The sequence below is a fragment of the Drosophila yakuba genome, chromosome 2L, assembly GCF_016746365.2.
Source record: "Drosophila yakuba strain Tai18E2 chromosome 2L, Prin_Dyak_Tai18E2_2.1, whole genome shotgun sequence".
Taxonomy (NCBI): domain Eukaryota; kingdom Metazoa; phylum Arthropoda; class Insecta; order Diptera; family Drosophilidae; genus Drosophila; species Drosophila yakuba.
The window spans coordinates 16,777,511-16,797,029 of NC_052527.2; the positions used below are offsets into that span (position 1 = coordinate 16,777,511).

General features: G+C 44.9%; 6 protein-coding genes across 8 annotated transcripts; 4 read left to right on the forward strand and 2 right to left on the reverse strand.

Annotated features, from left to right (window-relative positions):
- The first annotated feature begins 104 nt into the window (after positions 1-104).
- LOC6528528 (solute carrier family 2, facilitated glucose transporter member 5) lies at positions 105-2,273 on the forward strand. Its single transcript, XM_002089538.4, has 5 exons — positions 105-308; positions 423-706; positions 868-1,468; positions 1,531-1,852; positions 1,914-2,273. Exons 1-5 carry the CDS (start codon positions 294-296, stop codon positions 2,165-2,167), a joined length of 1,476 nt encoding a protein of 491 aa, XP_002089574.1. The 5' UTR covers positions 105-293; the 3' UTR covers positions 2,168-2,273.
- A 254-nt stretch (positions 2,274-2,527) lies between these two features.
- On the forward strand, positions 2,528-4,384 carry LOC6528529 (solute carrier family 2, facilitated glucose transporter member 1). Of its 2 annotated transcripts, none has more exons than XM_002089539.4 (5): positions 2,528-2,698; positions 2,752-3,498; positions 3,569-3,781; positions 3,849-3,951; positions 4,005-4,384. In XM_002089539.4, exons 1-5 carry the CDS (start codon positions 2,582-2,584, stop codon positions 4,256-4,258), a joined length of 1,434 nt encoding a protein of 477 aa, XP_002089575.1. In that variant the 5' UTR covers positions 2,528-2,581; the 3' UTR covers positions 4,259-4,384. The 2 variants fall into 2 exon arrangements, with proteins under 2 accessions (XP_002089575.1, XP_015053970.1); XM_015198484.3 differs by having other exon boundaries at positions 2,590-2,698; positions 2,760-3,498.
- Positions 4,385-4,820: 436 nt separating this feature from the next.
- Positions 4,821-10,167, forward strand: LOC6528530 (potassium channel subfamily K member 16). The gene is made up of 7 exons (XM_015198485.2): positions 4,821-5,314; positions 8,222-8,661; positions 8,739-9,090; positions 9,159-9,388; positions 9,451-9,577; positions 9,768-9,869; positions 9,925-10,167. Exons 2-7 carry the CDS (start codon positions 8,357-8,359, stop codon positions 9,994-9,996), a joined length of 1,188 nt encoding a protein of 395 aa, XP_015053971.1. The 5' UTR covers positions 4,821-5,314; positions 8,222-8,356; the 3' UTR covers positions 9,997-10,167.
- A 1-nt stretch (position 10,168) lies between these two features.
- Positions 10,169-11,778, reverse strand: LOC6528531. 2 transcript variants are annotated; one of them, XM_039371812.2, is made up of 2 exons: positions 11,643-11,778; positions 10,169-11,583 (listed from the first exon to the last, which is right to left on the reverse strand). In XM_039371812.2, exon 2 carries the CDS (start codon positions 11,516-11,518, stop codon positions 10,286-10,288), a length of 1,233 nt encoding a protein of 410 aa, XP_039227746.2. In that variant the 5' UTR covers positions 11,519-11,583; positions 11,643-11,778; the 3' UTR covers positions 10,169-10,285. The 2 variants fall into 2 exon arrangements, with proteins under 2 accessions (XP_039227746.2, XP_043062718.1); XM_043206783.1 differs by lacking the exon at positions 11,643-11,778 and having other exon boundaries at positions 10,169-11,632.
- A 164-nt stretch (positions 11,779-11,942) lies between these two features.
- On the forward strand, positions 11,943-15,728 carry LOC6528532 (calcium permeable stress-gated cation channel 1). Its single transcript, XM_039370571.2, has 3 exons — positions 11,943-12,107; positions 12,805-13,722; positions 13,781-15,728. The coding sequence occupies exons 2-3, from the start codon at positions 12,811-12,813 to the stop codon at positions 15,149-15,151; spliced, it is 2,283 nt and encodes a 760-aa protein (XP_039226505.1). The 5' UTR covers positions 11,943-12,107; positions 12,805-12,810; the 3' UTR covers positions 15,152-15,728.
- Positions 15,697-19,511, reverse strand: LOC6528533 (cullin-4A). The gene is made up of 11 exons (XM_002089543.4): positions 19,240-19,511; positions 18,748-19,167; positions 18,444-18,688; positions 17,916-18,376; positions 17,679-17,865; positions 17,387-17,579; positions 17,191-17,327; positions 16,747-17,136; positions 16,409-16,687; positions 16,196-16,348; positions 15,697-16,130 (listed from the first exon to the last, which is right to left on the reverse strand). Exons 2-11 carry the CDS (start codon positions 19,070-19,072, stop codon positions 16,035-16,037), a joined length of 2,466 nt encoding a protein of 821 aa, XP_002089579.1. The 5' UTR covers positions 19,073-19,167; positions 19,240-19,511; the 3' UTR covers positions 15,697-16,034.
- Between the last annotated feature and the right edge of the window lie 8 nt (positions 19,512-19,519).

Sequence of the window (19,519 nt, forward strand, 5' to 3'; positions counted from 1 at the left end):
GAGAGTATTTAACTATTGACATATATGGCCGGGAAGTAGTTGGAGCAAACAAACGCCCCCGTCTAATGATAAGAAAACAAGTATTCGTAAGACAAAACGCTGAATTTATCTATGGCTGGTTATATGCTGTAAATGTATTCCAAGTCCGGGGCAACCGAAGTGAAGATGTGTTTATGTGATTGATATACAAGCGGCGTGGATGACTCAACAATCTGTCGAATGGCACTGAGTGAACCGTCGGATGCGAGTCACTTTCGGTTTGGCTTTTGCGGTGCCAGAATCGTTTCATCGCCATGGTTGTTGTAATGGTGATTTAAAACCACTTCTCTAAACTTTCTTATTCGAGACGAGTTTGTTGCTTAAGTCTTTCGTTTGCGCTTATCGCACAGTGCTAATCATGTAAATCTCTGCCTTCCTTACAGCACGTGACTCCGCCAAAAGTCAATGGCTGGACCCCACTTCTGATGCTCATCTGTCTGACCGTGACGCTGGGCACCACCATTCCAGTAGGCTATTTCTTCGGGGTTCTCAATGCACCGGCCGAGATTATTAGGAAGTGGTGCCAGGACATACTGGCGACCGAATACGACACCATCGTCACTGCCGGCCAACTAGATATCCTATGGACCAGCATTGTGTCCATCTACCTGATTGGAGGCATCTGCGGATCCTGCTTCAGCGCTGTGCTTAGCGATAAATACGGCCGGTAAGGCCTTCATACAATATTGGGATTGGATTCTCCATATTATACAAAGTGTTTGTGAACGTCTTTAATGCTGCTAATAAAAAAGTAGTCGACGTGCCATCTTTTCATTCAATTGAAAGGTTTTCTTTATAATAAATAAGCCCTTTCCCTTTTCCTTTCAGTAAGGGATGCCTCGTGATCAGTAGCATCCTTCTCGTTGTTTCCGGCATCCTGTTCACCTGGTGTCGTGCTGCCAAATCCCTGGAAATGCTTATGACTGGCCGCTTCCTAGGCGGCATCGCCTCCGCTCTGATCTTTACCGCTCAGCCCATGTATCTGCTGGAGTCCGCTCCATCGGAGCTCAGTGGCAGCGTCGGAGTGTTCACTTGCATTGGTGTAACTGGTGGTATCCTGCTCGCCCAGGTGGTCACTCTTTCCCACTTGTTGGGGAGCGAACGACTGTGGCCCTATGCCTTGAGCTTCTACTGCCTATTCGTTGTAGCATCGCTGCTGCTTCTTTGGTGGTTTCCGGAAAGTCCGCGGTGGCTCTACTTGCACAAGCGGGATTCGGCCGCCAGTGAGAAAGCTCTGTTCCGTTTGCGTGGAAGAAATGCAGAGGAGGCAGTGCATCAGGAACTGCTTGAAATGAAGGCCACTCTCGAAGCCAAGTCCAGCTCCGAAGCTAGTTCTTTGTGCTCGGTATTAAGGAATAGGGAGCTGTGGCTACCACTCCTGCTAGTCTGTTCCTTCCAGGCCACCCAACAACTTAGTGGTATCAATGCCGTGAGTAACACAACACATATTTCTCATATTGGATTTTGTGTTAATTTCTGGTTTTCTCGCAGATATTCTTCTACTCGCTCTCCATTTTAACTAATGCTGGTTTCTCCGACGGGGCAGCCACTTGGTTAAATCTGGGAATCGGAGGCTTCAATCTTTGCACCTCCCTTCTGGGACCACTTCTAATTCGCAGGTTTCCGCGTCGTCCTCTGATGATGATTTCCTGCTCCATGTGTGCTCTGGCCCTGCTTGCCATGTCCTTGGGGCTATTCTTCTTGGAGAGATCAGAGAGCACGGTTCTCACCTACTTTTGTGCCGCCTTCATTCTAACATTTATCCTGGGTTTCCAGCTGGGACTAGGCCCAATCGCTTACTTCATAGGCTCAGGTTTGTAGAGCATATCAAAGACAACATTTGCAATTTATAATTTATTTTACATTTTGAAAAGAGCTCCTCGAAGATTCACCTCGTCCTGTGGCCATGTCAATGGGCAGCCTTTTCTCGTGGATCGGAAACTTCCTCGTGGGCATGTGTTTTCCCTTGCTGCAAAGTGTCTGGAGCTCCTTTGCCTTCATTCCGTGTATGTGCGTGTGCCTCTACTGCCTTCTGCTCACCTGGCGTTACCTGCCAGAGACACGTGGCCGGGAGCCGAAGGATGTCAAGCAGCTTATGAGCCATGGGTTTTCCTCCAAACGGAACTGACTTGACATGTACCTTTACACAGAAAATAGCACAAGCTGGAAGTTCTTAAAAAACTGATTCAGCACTTTCTAAAGATATCCATTTAATAAATATGGTTTCTATATAATTCTGATTCCTAATGTAGAAGATGAAGTCCGGATAGAAAGTTGTAGTAAATAGTAGTTTAGTTGATTTGCAAGTCATTCTGAGCCTTGATCAATAATTTCGAAGAGGCACCCAAAGCTAGTCTTGGTGACCCACAATTGTAGCCCTTGAGATCTTGGTCTCTCTGATCTCGCTGCATTCACATTAAAAGTGAATCCTACATTTGAAGGAATTAAATAGCCCTAAAGTATGCTTTAGTAATTTGCTGGGCTAAGCTGTCATCATTTTGGTTAAATCATTACAAAGCAATACACTACCATAAATTCCGGAATGGCCGAGGGAAAACAGGGCTGGACGTGCCTTTTGATGCTCATATGTGTGAGCATCACCGTGGGCACCGTCATTCCCGTTGGGTATGCCTTCGGCGTGGTGAATGCTCCGTATGCCGTGAGTAAACCGAGAAGATGTGCAAAATAGCCCCAACTGAAAGGCACCTCTAGTTCATCAGGTCGTGGATAATGGAATCGGCTCTAACGCGGTACTCATCGCGGCTGTGCGACTCCCAGGTGACCATAATGATGTCGGCCGTGGTCTCCATATTCTTGATAGGTGGTATGCTCGGCGCTCCGTTTGCACCGATCTTTAGTGCCCGACTAGGTCGTCGAGGAATTCTGACGCTCAGTGGATTGCTCTTGTTGGTGTCCTGCATCTGCCAGCTCTTCTGCCGAATGGCCAACTCCATCGAGATGCTGCTGCTGGGGCGACTGATCGCTGGACTGGCTGCCGCTCTGATCTACGCCACGCAGCCCATGTACTTGGTGGAGTTGGCTCCGTCAGAGCTGAGTGGCAGCGTGGGAGTCTTTACATGCATCGGGATAACCGGCGGCATTGTTTTGGGCCAGGTCTTTAGCTTTGATTTCCTTCTCGGCACGGAGAAACTGTGGCCCTACGCCCTGTCCGGATCCGCCATTTTCGTATTGATCGGACTGGCACCCATCTTCTGGTTCCCCGAGAGTCCGCGCTTCCTGATGTCCCAGGGCCGGAGGGAGAAGGCCAGGGTAACGCTGATGCGTCTGCGGCGGGATGAGGGACGTGTGAACGCGGAGATGGCGGAGATCGAGGTCACCTCCGAAGCTCAGGGTCAGGGGGCCACCACGAAGGAGGTGCTGTGTAATAGTAGGCTCAAGATGCCGCTGATCATCGTTTGCTCCTTCCACTTTGTCCAACAGATGAGCGGCATTAGTGCGGTGGGCTACATTGAATACAAATATATAATCCATAACTACAGATACTAACTGACCATTTTCAATTTGACAGATATGGTTTTACTCCATAGAGATCTTCACACAATCCGGATTCACTGCAGCAGCGGCCATGTGGCTGAACTTCGCCTTGGGACTTCTGAACTTCATAACCGCCCTCCTGGGACCGTGGTTAATGAGAAGCTTCAACAGACGCCTTATGATGACGATCTCCTGCCTCTTCACTGCCATCTTCCTGACCCTACTTGTCGTTGGCCTAAAACTAATGGTGATATCATTTAGCTGCCCTTTGGGTTTTCATACTATGATACGATTTCCTTTTTATCCGCCCATAGTTAACTATACGTGAGTTCTCATTCGCCAGCATCGTCTTTCTGTCGCTGTACCTCATCACATTCAACATGGGTCTGGGGCCTATTCCCTACTTTATTGGCTCAGGTTGAAATCCGCGGTGGTAACCGGAGTATTGCTCATAACTTTCGATCCCACAGAAATCTTTGAGACGGCATCACGGCCCTCGGCGATGGCCTTTGGAAGCTTCTTCAACTGGCTTGGCAACTTCGTCCTTAGCATGATCTTCCCCACCCTGAACGAGTCGATTGGACCATTTGTATTCCTAATATGTGTCGTCTTTTGTACCTATGGGTTCTTATTAACCTACCGATATCTTCCCGAGACGAGAAACCGCGATACCAAGGATGTCGCGTTGCTCATGGAGAACGGCTTCAAGTCCAAGATAAAGTAGGTCAATCTGCGAGTGATCAGGCACGACTCTTTGACTGGTGAATTTTTCTATAATTTTAATATATACATATATGTATGTATGCTAGTAGGATCTCATTCAAATAAAGATTTCTTTGTAAGTTGGATACTTTGTGTTCATTGTGAGCGAAATTTTCGTTTTGTAATCAAAAGCTTAAAATGCTTCGAACCAACATATTAACTAAATGGTGTCAGTTATATTAAAAAAAAAACTTTTATTTATCTAACTCAACTGAAAAATATCTAAGTACTCATTTTACGAAACCACAATATACAATATAGAAATGCACTAAATAAATTTTTTTTTAATATTTCACGTAATATTTTACACAATATGGCTAGCATTATCAGTACTGAAACCCCACGCAAACTCAGCCTAGTGGTAAATATAGGGCATTAGGAAGTCGGTGCGACCAGCCACCTTAGAGAGGGATTCCTCTCTTTCCGAAAGATCGCCACGAGATCCCCATTCGGAATCCAACAGCGCAGCGACGTCACAGGTAGCGCGTCAATATGGCCGTCTATAAATACGGGTGCGAGTACGGGTCTCAGTGGGCAGCGGAACGTCGAGCAGCACGCACGACCGGCGGATGAGGCACTGGCTCCAGAATCGCATTCGGCATCGGGAAACGGGCAGAGATGGCGGTGGTCAAATGAAGTGAGGTGAAGTGTGGTTCGGTTATAAATAAACAAGGCACGCGAAGCAAACGAAGAAGTTGTTCTGTGCAGATCAGCCGGAATCGGGATCGGATAACTCTCGGGAAAATCGAAATCTCTAAAGTAGCTGGTAAAAGGCATTCCTTGGCGCGCGTTGAATAACACTGATAAAATAATATACAGAGCGCGCAAACATAAATAATATTCCACATGCATAGCTCGCAAATACATCAGCTGCTAAAATAAACGGAGCGTTCGCAGCTCCAACAACAACGAGAACAACAGCCACCCGTCCGGCGCTCATGACGTCACGGGTGAGCATCTGGCGAGGAGCATCAGTAGCATCACCTTCAGCAGCGAAACAAACCGAAACGATAATCAGGTTCGTGATCCTTTACAATTAACACAAAATGGACACTACTACTGCAATCCCACCGTAAAAATCGCTAAACAATTTACCAAAAACAAATCAATTAGCTTTAAAATCCTTTTAAAATATTAATCAATGTGAAGAGTAGAGAATAAAATATGGTGCTGCTTAGAAAAATATAAATATTATATTAGTTTTATATCTACCTAGTTAATTCAATTAGAAAAGCGATTGGAGTTCAAAGCAATTACTACATTTTCTTCCATATCAATACCCTTTAGAATAATTGGCAGTTTTAAAAATGACCATTCATTGGCATATTTCAAATCGGTAGCTAAATCCCACACTATTTCAGAGGCTTGGTTTTCAAAAAATCTAAAGAAATATTAAAATTAAGACCAAAACCGGGTTAAAATAATCTACTGCGATCTGTACGACAATTAATTGAGAACATTTTCAAAACCTGTAATCGTATAGTCGCGACTTTCTTTGTATGGCTTCGTCCAGGTAAAAAACGTATTAGTATTTTAAAAACTAATTTTTTCCGTCGTCACAAGCAAAGAAAAGCAACCGGATACGCAACCAATTTTCCCAATTTGCGGTCAATGCTCGAAAATTAGTTTTCAAAACGCACATTTTTTGCTCCGATGTCATGTCAATTGGGCTGCTGGTCATCAATGTGTGGAGACGGTGATGATGTCGTCGCCGTAATTTCTTTTTTCCGTGCCAGCCAGCTTTTTGCCCCGCCATTGTCGCCGCATTTTCACCGTAATTAAATTTGAAAATCTCCTCTCGTGTAGCCGCTGACACTTAACATTCTGGGGCTGTCTGTCAGATTTAAGCAATTCTGCTTTCCATTTTCCCCTTGGCGTTGCAAATTATAAGCGCTCACAATTAATTGTGCAAGTGGGTTGGCCGAAGGATCTGCCTGGCAAAGTACTTGGTCAGGGTACCAGGTCTTGGTATGAACAGTGACTGACAACTGACACCACAGATTGGCTGACGACTTGGCTAGTCCATGAAAATGTAGCAGGGAAGTGTGCTTCCAATCACTGCAGTCATATCTGGCCTGAAAACAGAATCCGAGAGATATGACGCAACTTAGTTTCCAACTAAAAGGCAACTGAAGTGGCCGAGCAAAGTATTGGAACACTTAGTAAATAAACATACTTTACAGAACCTATATTGAAAATTATTCAATATCTCTTTTTGTTGCCCGTGGATTCGCTTTCTGAGAAAGATCTAAACACATTACATTAGCATTGGCCGGCCGTTTCCTGCGCCTTCTGCTTTGATCTTTTCGGTAATCTGCGGATTCGAGTTAGGACGTCTTGGAAATTTTCAGAGCAATTATAATTGAAAATTTCGATGCTAGGCGAAACAGGCATTTCGAGCTAATGAGTGTACGTCCAAACGGAAAATGGCTTTATTGCCGCTGGCCAAAAATATCCCGGCCAACTCGCCCGAAGTGCATTTTAAGTGTCGGCCACAAAATGCGCTCGGTCTTGGCCAGAATCACCGTGTCCGTCCCTCGTGGCTTAATTGCATCCAAAACATAAACAGCGGGGCATGTTTTTTATGTCAGATCCTCTGCGGCGTAGCCCTGTGAAAAGCTTGATCCACTAATGTGTTTTCCTACCATGGTTTTGTGTATTTTCATTGCAAACAACAGGCTGGCGGGCCTCAGTTTTTAGTTTCTATTTGTTTTGTGCTTGTGTTTTTTAATTATGTATAAGCAAGGCAGACATCAATTGCAAATCGAATTTAATTTATGCCCGCTGGCAGAGTGCGTGCGAGATTGAGCAAATCAATAATTATATACATATGTATGTACATATGTATGTCTGCCAGATATCCCCAATATGCTGGGCAAGCGAATGAGGTGTGTTAGGTGGGCAGATAGGCAGATGGGGAGGTGGATTCCAAGGCCATCCAGATACGTGGATCCGCGGAATTTCGGCAGCCACAAATCAAGCGAATGACTGTCGGCCCCGTCCAGAACAGAAGTTTATAAAAATAATCCCCAATGAACTCGTATTTCACACCCACTAAATAAAACCCTAAAAAAGACGGAAAACAAACAACAACGCTGCGTTTGGCAACCGCAGACGCCGCATTGGATCGTTAGAAACTTTCTAATTTGACGCCACGGCTACGCCATCAATTCTAGAATCTAGACGAGTGTCATCCTCCGGCCACGCGAGAAATTTGAAATACCACACACAACCGATCCGTGGGAATGGGAAGAGATGAGTCGCGATGAGACGAGATGATGTGACTGTTCCATAGGCCAGCTGCCAAGATCGTAGTCCAATAATTCATGTTCATGTGGGCTATTCATTAGAGAGCATAGAAAACACTGTATTAAAAATAAAAAACCCATTCATGCTGCTAGTCAAAATATTCGATGCCCCCAAAAATGCGCGAAAACCGTCACCTCGCATGAGTTACATGCAGTTTCAGAATTTTCAACAACTAAACAGCTCAAGTAAGGGAAAATAAAATATAATCAATTATGTTAATGGCGAAAAGTATGTATTTTCGAGTGGGATTTGTGAGCTTATTTATTCACGCAATAATTTGTCAATTTGTCAATTTAAAATGAATACTTTATTTTAAAAACATTTGTGAATTGGGTTTTATAAAAATGAAAAGTGGATTTAAAATTTTTTTTTTAATTTATATTAAGCATATACATAAATATTCCAGCAGGAATTGAAACGCCTTTTTTGCGATCTTGAGATCGTATAATTCACGATAATCCCAAACCCTGAAAATAAACCACCCACACACAAAGAAAAACAACGCATACATTTTATTTAAGAAGATTTATGCCGCCAAACACTTTGATAATGTAGCAACTTGTTTATTTACCACTCTGAACTGGCGATTCGGTAAACTAATCGTGGATATTTTCAGCGATAGGTAGCCGGAAATCCCTTCAGACGTCATCAATGCGAGTGCTGGACCAGACCCGAGCATGTCCAGGCGCTCGCCAGTGGAAGGCCAGACGGAACCGGAATTAAGACCGAAACGGAAACGAACCGAGAAGAGATGTCCTCCCGACGCAGCTCCTTTCGCCGGAAGGAGAAGCCGGCCTTCGAGCGCTTTAAGGACCACTGCCGCCACTTCACGGCTTTCATGTTCAGCAACGTGGGCATCATTCTACTGGTCACATTTTATATTATCGGCGGAGCGTTCATATTCCAGAGCATCGAGATATTCGAGTACGAGCGGCTCAAGTCGGAGAAACCGCACCGCTTCATAGCCCGGAACTTTAGCGGCGAATGCCTCAGCCGCATATGGGAGCTGACGGCGGAGAACATCAGCTTCTTCGACCACCACGCCTACAGGAAACGGTAAGTCGTCCATGTGTTCCATAATAAAGCTACATATTTGGTTTTTGAGTACCCTAAACCCAACGTAATCGCGGCAGGGTCAACGATGTACTTCTGGATTACCAGAGGGCCATAGTAAAGAAGCAGCTCAAGGGACCCGACGTGGAGCAGTGGAGCTTCTCCGGAGCCTTTCTCTACTCGCTAACGGTGATCACGACGATCGGATACGGGAACATTACACCGCACTCTGAGTGGGGAAAGCTGGTGACCATTCTGTATGCAATAATTGGCATGCCGCTGTTCCTGCTTTACCTGTCCAACATAGGCGACGTCCTGGCCAAGTCCTTTAAGTGGATTTACTCAAAGGTGTGCTTGTGCCGCATCTGCCCCGGCGTGGCCAAGCGCCGGATAATTCGAGAGAGACGAAAGATGCGCCAGTTGGCCAGAGCGGTGGGTTGAAAATACCCAACACTTATAAAAATGATTTAGATTCACTGATTTTGGGTATCTGACTGCAGCTCCAGATGCACGACATGGAGAATGCCCGGGGAAGCAGCAGCTACACTAGCACCAGCAGTACCACCTCATCCCACAGCAGCAGTAGTGAATACACCAGGAGTTCCCGACAGAGTTCCAGCCTCATGGATATTCCGTACACCGAGTCCGACTCGGATATCGAGCGCGAAATACGAGGCAGCACGGATGAGATTACAGTGCCAGTCACTGTGTGCGTCTTCGTTATGGTCGGGTATGGAAGTCTCATCCTCTTTTGGCCAATTACGAACTTCTAAGGGCACCTCATAATTACAGGTATATCCTCTGGGGTGCGCTGCTCTTCGGTCGTTGGGAGGACTGGAACTACCTGGATGGGAGCTACTTCTGCCTCATATCGCTCAGCAGCATTGGATTTGGAGATCTGGTGCCAGGCGATCGTGTGGTAAGGATATTCATAGATTTTCCCTTTATTTCAGCGCTCTTTCGAAATCGAATATAAATGTTAAGTTTCAATAGTTGTCATTCCTAAACAGAATGTTTTGATTAAGGATTACTATTATTTTATTAATTCACACACTTTAAAGCGTTTTGAAAAGATACCTAAAATGCTCAACTAATTTTGCATTTGTTAGATAACCGCCGACAAAGATAAGGTAGAGGTCAGCTTCATTCTCTGCGCCATATATCTGCTGCTCGGCATGGCCGTGATTGCCATGTGCTTCAATCTGATGCAGGTAAATTGAACAGAAATACCCCCTATATCGTTTCTAAGGCATTTTCTCTTTGCAGGAACAGGTCGTTCACAACATTCGGGCGATCAAGAGGGCATTCAAGGCCTGCTTCCGGTGCCGCACCTCATAGGAACCAAGTGGCCCAATCACAAAGATGTCCCGTCGTACAAAGTCATATTTTTATTCGCTGTTAGTATAGGCTCTCCTAGGCTAGCTTAAGGTAGAACTGTACATATAACTAGACAAAATGTGTTCCTTTTTGGTATATGTATTGTAATCATAAATCGAGATCAAAGCATGACTTTTAGAGTATTATATGTTTAATCGGATTGACAAGAGCATACATGCATTTGGACTACTGTCTGAATGATATAACAAATACATCGAGATCATCCTTTAAAAAATGAGCCTCTAACCCTCTAGGCTAAATTGCGTTCTAGCGGCATTGCGGTCCTTGGTCTTCGGCAGTCCCGTTCCATCCGCTTCTGCCTGGCGATCATCGCAGTCACCTCTCGATCCATTTCCAGCGGTGGGACAACTGCGATCTCTGCGTAATTGGGCAAGGTAGTGCAAACCCTGTTCGCACAGGCTCTCTGGAATTGCTTGGCCAGATCCTCGGAAATATTGCCCACACACAAATTGGTTAATAAGTCAAAGGCAGTTACTTTGAGGGCTTCAAATTGCTTTCGTGTCTTTCCCGTCACTTGCTTCCTTATGATTTTCTTCATTGTAATAGGCCCCGCGGACAATTTGCTAGGATCATGGGCAGCTAGCGTCTTCTTGGTGTCAACTAACAATTTGCGATTACGCACTTCCACCTTCATGGTTGGAGACGGCACCTTGGTGGATGATACCGACGAGTTCTTTTTCCTCTTTTGAAGAGGAGACCACACGGGTGTCGGCTTTGCTTTGGTGGCGGTGCCCGCTTTCTTACGAGAATATGTCTTTACGGCGGCCACTTTCGGCTTACTCTTGTTGTGGACGACTTCAATCGCTTGAGGGTTCTGCTCGGTGTATGTCTCATTTGGCAAGACTACCGGTGAGATTCTAGTCTCAGAGATGCTTAAGGGCGTAAAGATTTTACGGCCCGATTCGTTAGCATGGACATAGGTGACGTTCTTGCTTAAAATCACTGGCGACGTCATCTCAGTCTGAGAGAGACTATTATTTGTGTAAGCTGACATCATAGACTTGGAGGATGCCACGCTACCAGGTGCCCGCTCCTGGCAGGATAATTCGTCCATGTGTATCTCACCCTGTGAAGGTAGCCGAAAGGGGCGGCAGCGCAAACCCTCTGGCGTAAGCTGCGGAACGGCGTTTTCCTTACCAGCCCGAGATCTCAGAGACGAAGTATTCATCGGTGTGCTCTTGGCCAGTGGGGTTGGGGGATTGGCAGCGGCAAAGGAGCGCCGTGGAGGGCTCTTAGCAATCCTGGTTCTGGAGCCCATGTCGGCCATCACGGGATCCGACAACATCCTGCTCTCTGGACAGCACCTGCGATTTGGTATAATGTTCTGCAAGGTGATTCGCCCCCCGACGATTTGCGGCATAAAAAGCTCGCTCTCGTAGTCAGGACTCTCCACTAGCAGAACATTTTTCCCGGACAGCAGCTGGATCTTGAAGTTTAACTCCTTTGTTGGTGCACGTTGCATGGTTATGATTTGGTGGGCAAGTGCCGGTTCAAGTCTTATAAAAGTCTGAACAAAATTTTCCCTGTCTGTAAAAGGCGACGTTAAAACGAACTAAAAATTGTAATTTAAAGTCAAGTTGACATACCAAATAGTAATGTGAACAGGAAAGTGGAGAACTAAAAAACGATTACAATTCTAAAAAACGGAAGCACAGGGCTGCATCGTATACGATCCTTAATGTGGCGTGTGTTAGTGATGGTATTTTCTCAACACGATATATTCTATTAAAATAACAAATATTTTTATTAAAATTAGATATTTATATTATCTTTAATCCTATTTATTTTTGTTTATTATTCAACACAGTTTATAATTAATTAAATGTTTCTGTTCACGACTACCTCTAATGATACCTGCCAATCGAAGTTTAACAGTGAGTTATCGATAACTGCCAGCTAAATGCAGCTAAGGAGCGAAAGGCAATTATTCCATATACTTTTTACGACACAAAGTGGCTTTTATTGATCAAAACAATTGAGGATATTCATGGGTGATGTTTAATGTGAAGCTACGAACAACGAGTCACTGGGAATAATATAATTCAGCGAAGGTATTATGGTGAAAGTTTGGTAATCGCAGTGCAATGAAAGCAAATAACAATCAGAAACACACAAATACAATGCCATTTAGCCAGTGAAAAATAATTAAATAAGTAAATGCCACGAGTGGGTTTCTTTTATTGCATTTTGCACACTTGACACGCGACAGACCAAGTCGAAAATAGATTAACGATGATTCATTTCGGAAACAAAGCCAAAAGAAAGGTGGTGGAGGTGGACTAACATGACGTAGTGCTTCTTCCCCCCACGGACAACAAACCCCTTTTAGATTGCCTCATGAACACTAAAACATGTTTGATCCCCCCATTATCTCATTTCCAAGACGCATGATTTATAACGCCTTTACTAGATATCTTTCTGCCTTCGTCCATGAAGATACAGTATCTGCTAGTCTTAATTTTTAATTGGGTTAATCTGTGGGCGCATTGCCTTCCAGACCAGCATCTGAATCTGTGGTCTGCGGACTTTGTTTGGTTTGCCCTAGTGACCCCAAAGAGATGAATCAGTCTGGGAGGCGAGAAACCGATAATCGGTGTTAGAATCAAGCGTCTAGATTTTCCCACGAACTTATCCATATACAAACAAAACGGAATTGCATTGGAGAAAACCCGATCAGCTGTGCTGTTATCAAGGCCTTATCAGTGTCTTCAAACACACTACTTATAGCTTCTGGTTTCTTTTTTTTAGTGATTCATGGTCATGGCGGAATACAGCAACATTTCCTACTGCCAGGCGGTGGCCAACCGCACTTCGTTCTTTACCACCGCCTACAATGGCATTCCGGAAACTCTAATACTCAACACAATTTTTTGGGTTCTCCTGATCCTTTTGTTCACGACTCTGCGACACCAGGCAGGTGACTTTGGACGTCTGGCGTTGGTCAACAGCAATGGCAGTAAAAAGCGCTGGACCGAGATTTTCTACTCGCGAGCCACCAGTGTTTTCGATCCCCAGCCGAGCACTTCGACGCAGGTGTCGCCAAGGCCAAGTGCCACCTCCCAAGGAATTGCCGACTCCACGCCCTTATCCCCCATCCAGCCGGAGGAAGGCTTTTTTGGCTGGATACAGGTTACGCTGAAACTGCGCAAGGAGACCATTCTGCTACATACTGGGCCGGATGCCGTGCACTACCTATCTTTTCAGCAGCATCTAATGGCTGTAATGGCATTGGTTACTATCGTCTCCCTGGTCATCATTCTGCCTGTCAACTTTCTAAACGGTCCCAAGGAAAATCCGTACGATGTGAATGCCTTCGGTCGCACCACAATGGCGAATCTATCGCCGGATTCGCCTTGGTTGTGGGTGCACACGATTATCACGATTCTGTACATTCCGCTAGTAGTGCTCATTATGCGGCGAGCTTCCGGACGGAATGCCTTCAAGAAGGCAGCCACCCGCACCATTATGATTTCAAACATATCCTCCAGCGATCGTAACAAGACTGTTGTACGAAACTATATGCAGGAGCTCTTTCCGGATGTCACCATCGAGAATGTGTCCATAGCATACAACATTTCTCGACTCTACGTGAGGAACGCGGAGTTCGAGCGAGTTCACGAAGCACGATTGTACTGCGAGCAGCATAGGAATAGGGATACTCTTATGGTAAGTTCATACCCTTCAAAATTGTTGTAGAACATTTGTTTCACACAGTCTATTATAGGCCAAACCAGACATGTGTTCCTGCAAAAAGGAAAACGCCTACGAGTATTACCAGCGAGAAGAACGCAAGTTGTCCGGTGATGTTGCCCGTCTGCGTGCTTCCACCATGAATGAGCCCCTGGACATTGCGTTTATTACCGTGTCCACTGTTCAGGAGGCCCAGAACATTGTAACGCACTTTACACCGGGCACCTACCGCCAATGGCACTTGGTGTTCGCTCCGTCGCCTGATGATCTCTTTTGGGAGAACTTAAATGTGAACAAGAGTCACTGGTACTTAAAATTCTTCTGCGTGAATGCAGTGCTCTTCCTTGTCCTCTTCTTCCTGTCCACGCCGGCCATGGTGGTAAGCCTTCTAAACAGTCGACCATGGGTAAAGGAAACGGAGGGTAAGATCTCGCCGCTCGTTGCCGACTTCCTGCCCACATTGATGCTTTGGACCCTATCGGCACTGATGCCCGTGATTGTTGCTATTTCGGACAAGTGGATGAGGCACTACACGCGCTCCAAGCAGAACTACTCAATCATGACAAAGTGCTTTGGCTATCTGCTTATGATGATCATGATTCTGCCTTCCCTTGGACTGACCTCGGCACAGGCGCTGCTAGAGTGGGGATTCACAAATCAGACGGATCGTTGGCAATGCATTTTCCTGCCTGAACGCGGCTCCTTCTATGTGAACTACATCATTACGGCTGCGTTTATAGGTACTGCGTTGGAGCTGCTACGCTTCCCGGAACTGATTGTCTATATCTGGTCACTGCTAAAGGCGAAATCGAAGGCCGAGACGCCGTACATTCGCAAGGCTATCCTAATCGAGTTTCCTTTTGGAACGCACTACGCTTGGACAACGCTCGTTTTCACCATAGCCATTGTGTATAGCGTAGCCTGCCCACTGATAATGCCCTTTGCCATGGTCTACATCTGCCTAAAACACTTCGTGGATCGCCACAACCTCTACTTTGCCTACGGTCCGTCAAACATGATATCTCGCAAGGGTGGTAAGATCCACTCTACGGCAGTTACGATGACCAAGTTCTCGGTCGTGATCCTGGTGCTGGTCATGGCCATGATATGCTTCTTCCGCGGCGATGACGGAATGGCTCGGTTTCTGCTGCTCATCATCAGCCTAGCTATCACCTTGACTTTGTTCACATTTATGTCACCAATTAAACGGTGTGCTGCCACGAGGCGCCCGAGCATTGTGGAAATTGCTGGACCGGCACCCATTTACGTGCCCGATGTGCTTAAAGATAATGGAGTAAGGACCAGCAGTATCCGACCCTCTGTGGCAGGATTTGGGGGCTATGGCTCCGATAGCGTGTCCGAGTACGACAGCTCACAATACAGCGTCAACAGTGTTGAGGCGTAAATGGTATTATTGTCGGGAGACACTACAAATATTTTTGTAAAATATCTACAAAAGCCACTGAGAACTTTGCAAGTTGGCGGCTTTGATTTGCATACGAAAGAATGACAGGAGGATAACACCAAGGCAATTTGTGATACCTAACGCATCTTCAATGTCATTTATATTGTGAACCCCTGCACCCAATAGCGGTGGCAATATATATTTCTGATCTGTATATAATCTACCTTATTTCCCAATTTTATGTGTAACAACTGTATATACCATATTCTTTTGCTAAATGCTTATCAAAGAGCTCGACGCTGATTTTTCAAGGCAGTATAGTTGGTAATATTTTACAAATGAAACACGAAGTGCATTATATTTTCACGTAATTTTTTTATTTATGGTAAATAAAAAACTATTAAGTTATGCGTATCTCTTTTGCATACAGAGCTACTAGTACGAGTTATAATTATTTTAATATTTCCTTTAGAAAATTAGCCTGCAAATGTCACTTCTATTGTAAATTGAAGGATAATTATCAATTAAAAGTAAACAAGTTAGAATTAGTCCAATAAATACGTTTATTGAACACGTAGTTCTTTTTCAGTTCGAAAACTTTTTTGAATTGCCGGAGGTATCGACTTATCTGGAGCGATAACCTACTTCAAGGGACTCGGCTTTTAAATTAAACGCTTAATTTATTGTGTGATAAGGTAACTTACAAAAAGAACTGTCGCAAGTACACTGCAAGCTGGCGGATTTTTCAACGATTTAGTTAAAGAAACAAAATTACAGCTGAAAAACTTTCTGCACATCGCCGAAAGGACACTCCAAAAACTTCATTAGACTGCTAGTATTTATGTGTATGTTATAGAACAAGTTACACAGAATTTGAGGGCATTTATGCCACATAGTTGTATTGGTTTTGATTATCCTTGTCCCGCTCCATGTAGTCGCGGTCGATGAGCGACTCGATTCGCTTTTTTAGGTCAGCGGGCTGGAATAATACCAACAAACTTATTAGCTTCTTTCTACTATAAAAAAAAGGATAAGTGGACCCACCTTGACAGGGAAGGTAAGCTGGTTAAACAGCTCGGTGATGAGAAGATTATGGCTCAACGTTTTCCGCATTTTCATAATGCGCACAATAGCCGCATCAATTTGATACTGGCGATCCTGAAATACTCGCTCCTCGGTCGCCTTTTGCTCCTCATTCTAATAGAAAAGGAAAATAATTAAGTGTTTGAATATTTCATTAAAATTAAAGCCACTTACTGTCTCTTTCATCTGTATTTGGTTGATCTTGATTCTAAACAATTTGTTTGTGAACTCATTGTTAAAATCGAACTGATCGCCATCCAAAATTTCGCGCCCTTTCGGTGATTTTGTTATGACGCGGGCGCGCCCACAAGCCAGGGACTGAAGTGTTCTGCGCAACTCACCATCCTCGATTAGGGTGGCGGCCAATATCTCCTCGTAGCTTAGAACTGGCTTATCGTTAAACAATAGAAGCACAAGCGCTTGAAACAGCGACACCAACAATTCTTTCGGACCCTGTGAAGCATACGTAAGCATTGCAACCGCATAAAAACATTATGAGTTATTTTAGTTACCGCATCGAATTGAGCACGCAGCATACAATTTCCCAATGTAGGCTGCCACTGCAACTTCCGCCCACTATGCTTTTCCAGATAAAACTTGTTAAAAATCTGCTGCGGATTAATGAACTGTGGCGGCATTGTGACCTCTGTAGGCGCATATGTGGGCCAGTAGCCCATGGTCAGAATGCTGACGCACAAGTCCAAGTTTTGGACATCGCGGTTGTTGCCCAATGCGTGTCCGCGGAACGCAAGGTTGATATCTCGACTCAGTTCCATGTCTTTAAACATGCCCTCCAGCTTGGACGTAAAACCACCACCGCATTCCTGCTTAAGCTTGGAGAGCATACTCTTTTCGGAGTCCACTGATGCCGATTTGCCCACAAGTAATCGTTTGGCCAAGTCCTAAAAACATATTGGTTACTACTTAATGCACGATATACAATGGATTGGCACAACCTTTTTGTAAAACGCTTCAAAGACATCTTTTCCATGTATAAAGCGAAACAGAACCATAATTTTATCTAGAGTCTTTTCCAACTCCTCATCTGTGGTTCCCTTGTTGCCCGACCGCAATTTCATATCCACGTATTTAGCTAATGGAAGAATAAGGTTTATCCAACTCCAATTAATAGTAAGTAATAGACGGGCTTACCAATGAGCTCAGCCGGCTTGTTGGCACGTTGGTTGATGAAGAACTCAAAGGCTTCGCGCAACGAGTTTGTGAATTTCTCATTGTGCTCAAAGCAAGTGCGAACTATCACATCCATTTTATCCTTGAAATCGAGCAAATCTTGGACCATGCTCTTATCCTTTTCGGGATCGATGACAATGGTGCGTCCCTTTTTCTGAAAATAGGGATTTTAATACAATCTATTATTATGCTCCACTATGGTTAAACAAAGAGACTCATTTAATAATTTATAGTATTTAGAAGAAACACATACCTTAATGAAACCGTTGAAATTGCCGCACAATTCAGATGTTCCATTTTTGACTCGACTAAGCAGCCCGTACAACAGCGTGAGGTCGCTCAGTCTGTTGTCTTCCAACAATGAATCTAAGCCCTTCTGCAATATTGACGTTAGATGTTCAGCGAGTAACTCCTTTTCCACATTGTAAATCAGCGGATGCCTGCGAGAAATACATTAATAAATGTTTTTAGTTTTTGCTGGCGTACATACTTGGTGCTCGAGTCTAGATAGTGACGCAAGCGCTCGTTCTCTTCGGCCAAACGCTTGTTAACATGCTGTAAATACTCGGGAACCTCTAATTCCTGCATCTTGCGTTGACTCTCAGCCTTATACAATTGGTTGGTTGCATCGAGGAACTTCTCCTCAAAGGAGCTGGTGTAGATCTGCAGGTCGCATAACATGCGAACCAAACTCTTCAGCAAACCACGGTCCACGGTGGAGCCTTGTCGTTCTTTTTCAATAAGCGTTAGTATACCGTCGACGGTTCTCTTTTGGACAACGCTGTTTTGGGCGAAATGAATGCGAAAAAGGTCCAGCCCCATGTCCCAAATCGAGTGAATGGACGAATTCTGCAGCACATAAGTTCGATCCATATACAAGAATATGCTGCGAATCATGATCATTTGTTGGCAGAACGAGAGCCACCAGTGGTTGATCTTTTCCAGCAAAATCTAAAAGGCAATAGAATAGATTCATTTATCTTGCATTATGCATTTTTTTATCTAAACAGCAACATACCAGTTTGTCCATGCTGCCGCCAGTAAGCTCCTTAAGCTTAATATTGCGCTTTACGTGTTGCTCTGTTAGCTCCTTGAGTTTCGCGTATAATTGCGCATCCATCTTGTGGCTGCACATATTCACTACCGCCTGGTAGAGCTCCTCCAGCGAATATTTAATGGGCTTGGAGAGTTGGATGGCGATAACGGCCTCTTCAAGCTTCACGTACGTGTCCTTGGAGTAGTTATCGGGCAGTGTGGGCTTATCTAAAAAAGCAAGTTTAATCATGGAGTGTAAAAACCGTTTGGATCTAGACAGGTCCTACCCTTAAAATTCTTAATCACTATCTTCTTGACATCGCCGGGCTTGCTGTTGTGAATAGCCCCCATGCGATTGAGAAGATTTGAGGTAGTTGAAGGCGTGCGGATCTCGCCATGGCTGCCGCCCAGCTTGGAGAAATTTGGCAGGCGCTCGCCGTTGGTGGACGCAGAATTCATGTTTTGGGCAGCGAAGGCACTGCGGCCCAGGCTCGAGGCGGCGGCAGCGGTGGGGGCAACGTTCTCGGCCTTCTTCAGGCAGGCGGCGATGTTCTCTGTGTTCTCGTGCAGCTCAGTTGTGTCCATGGGCTTGTATTTCTTGGCCGCACTCATAGCTTTGGGCCCCTGCTGCCAGCAGGCTCTCCACTCCGCTCCTGTGCGCCTAATCCTGGCCTGCTTCCGTCGCACCGGCTTTGTTTAGTCCTGACCTTTAAAATCAGTTATTTATTGCAGGATCTGCCTGTAAGGTGATGGATTGCAGTTGGTTTTTTAATACTTACCCTTCAAATTATTTCCAGCGAATATTCCTAATATTTTTGCGACTTTTGCACTGGGGCCGACAACAAATTGGCAACTCGCGACCTCAAGGCGAAGAGACCTGTAAATTTTCCGGCTGTGAAGTAGGTTTTTCCAACAGACGGTGTCCTGGTGGACAAATAGGGTTCCTTCGAAGCCTGGGAGACTATTCAAAACGAAACAACTTCGCAAGTACAATTACACAGCCAGCATTTTACTATTTCGGTTTTGGTTGCATGCGGAAAATATTGCTTTGTACGATAT

Excerpts from the sequence above, each read along its gene's own strand:
- LOC6528528 (XM_002089538.4), top strand. Across the intron at positions 1,469-1,530 it reads AACTTAGTGGTATCAATGCC|ATATTCTTCTACTCGCTCTC; the intron begins GTGAGTAACACA and ends GTTTTCTCGCAG. Across the intron at positions 1,853-1,913 it reads CGCTTACTTCATAGGCTCAG|AGCTCCTCGAAGATTCACCT; the intron begins GTTTGTAGAGCA and ends CATTTTGAAAAG.
- LOC6528529 (XM_002089539.4), top strand. The coding sequence starts at position 2,582 with ATGGCCGAGGGAAAACAGGGCTGGACGTGCCTTTTGATGCTCATATGT. Across the intron at positions 3,499-3,568 it reads AGATGAGCGGCATTAGTGCG|ATATGGTTTTACTCCATAGA; the intron begins GTGGGCTACATT and ends TCAATTTGACAG. Across the intron at positions 3,782-3,848 it reads TCGTTGGCCTAAAACTAATG|TTAACTATACGTGAGTTCTC; the intron begins GTGATATCATTT and ends ATCCGCCCATAG.
- LOC6528530 (XM_015198485.2), top strand. The coding sequence starts at position 8,357 with ATGTCCTCCCGACGCAGCTCCTTTCGCCGGAAGGAGAAGCCGGCCTTC. Across the intron at positions 9,091-9,158 it reads TGCGCCAGTTGGCCAGAGCG|CTCCAGATGCACGACATGGA; the intron begins GTGGGTTGAAAA and ends ATCTGACTGCAG. Across the intron at positions 9,870-9,924 it reads TGTGCTTCAATCTGATGCAG|GAACAGGTCGTTCACAACAT; the intron begins GTAAATTGAACA and ends TTCTCTTTGCAG.
- LOC6528531 (XM_039371812.2), bottom strand. The coding sequence starts at position 11,518 with ATGCAACGTGCACCAACAAAGGAGTTAAACTTCAAGATCCAGCTGCTG.
- LOC6528532 (XM_039370571.2), top strand. The coding sequence starts at position 12,811 with ATGGTCATGGCGGAATACAGCAACATTTCCTACTGCCAGGCGGTGGCC. Across the intron at positions 13,723-13,780 it reads GGAATAGGGATACTCTTATG|GCCAAACCAGACATGTGTTC; the intron begins GTAAGTTCATAC and ends AGTCTATTATAG.
- LOC6528533 (XM_002089543.4), bottom strand. The coding sequence starts at position 19,072 with ATGAGTGCGGCCAAGAAATACAAGCCCATGGACACAACTGAGCTGCAC. Across the intron at positions 17,580-17,678 it reads ATTTCAACGGTTTCATTAAG|AAAAAGGGACGCACCATTGT; the intron begins GTATGTGTTTCT and ends CCCTATTTTCAG. Across the intron at positions 16,131-16,195 it reads AGCTTACCTTCCCTGTCAAG|CCCGCTGACCTAAAAAAGCG; the intron begins GTGGGTCCACTT and ends GTATTATTCCAG.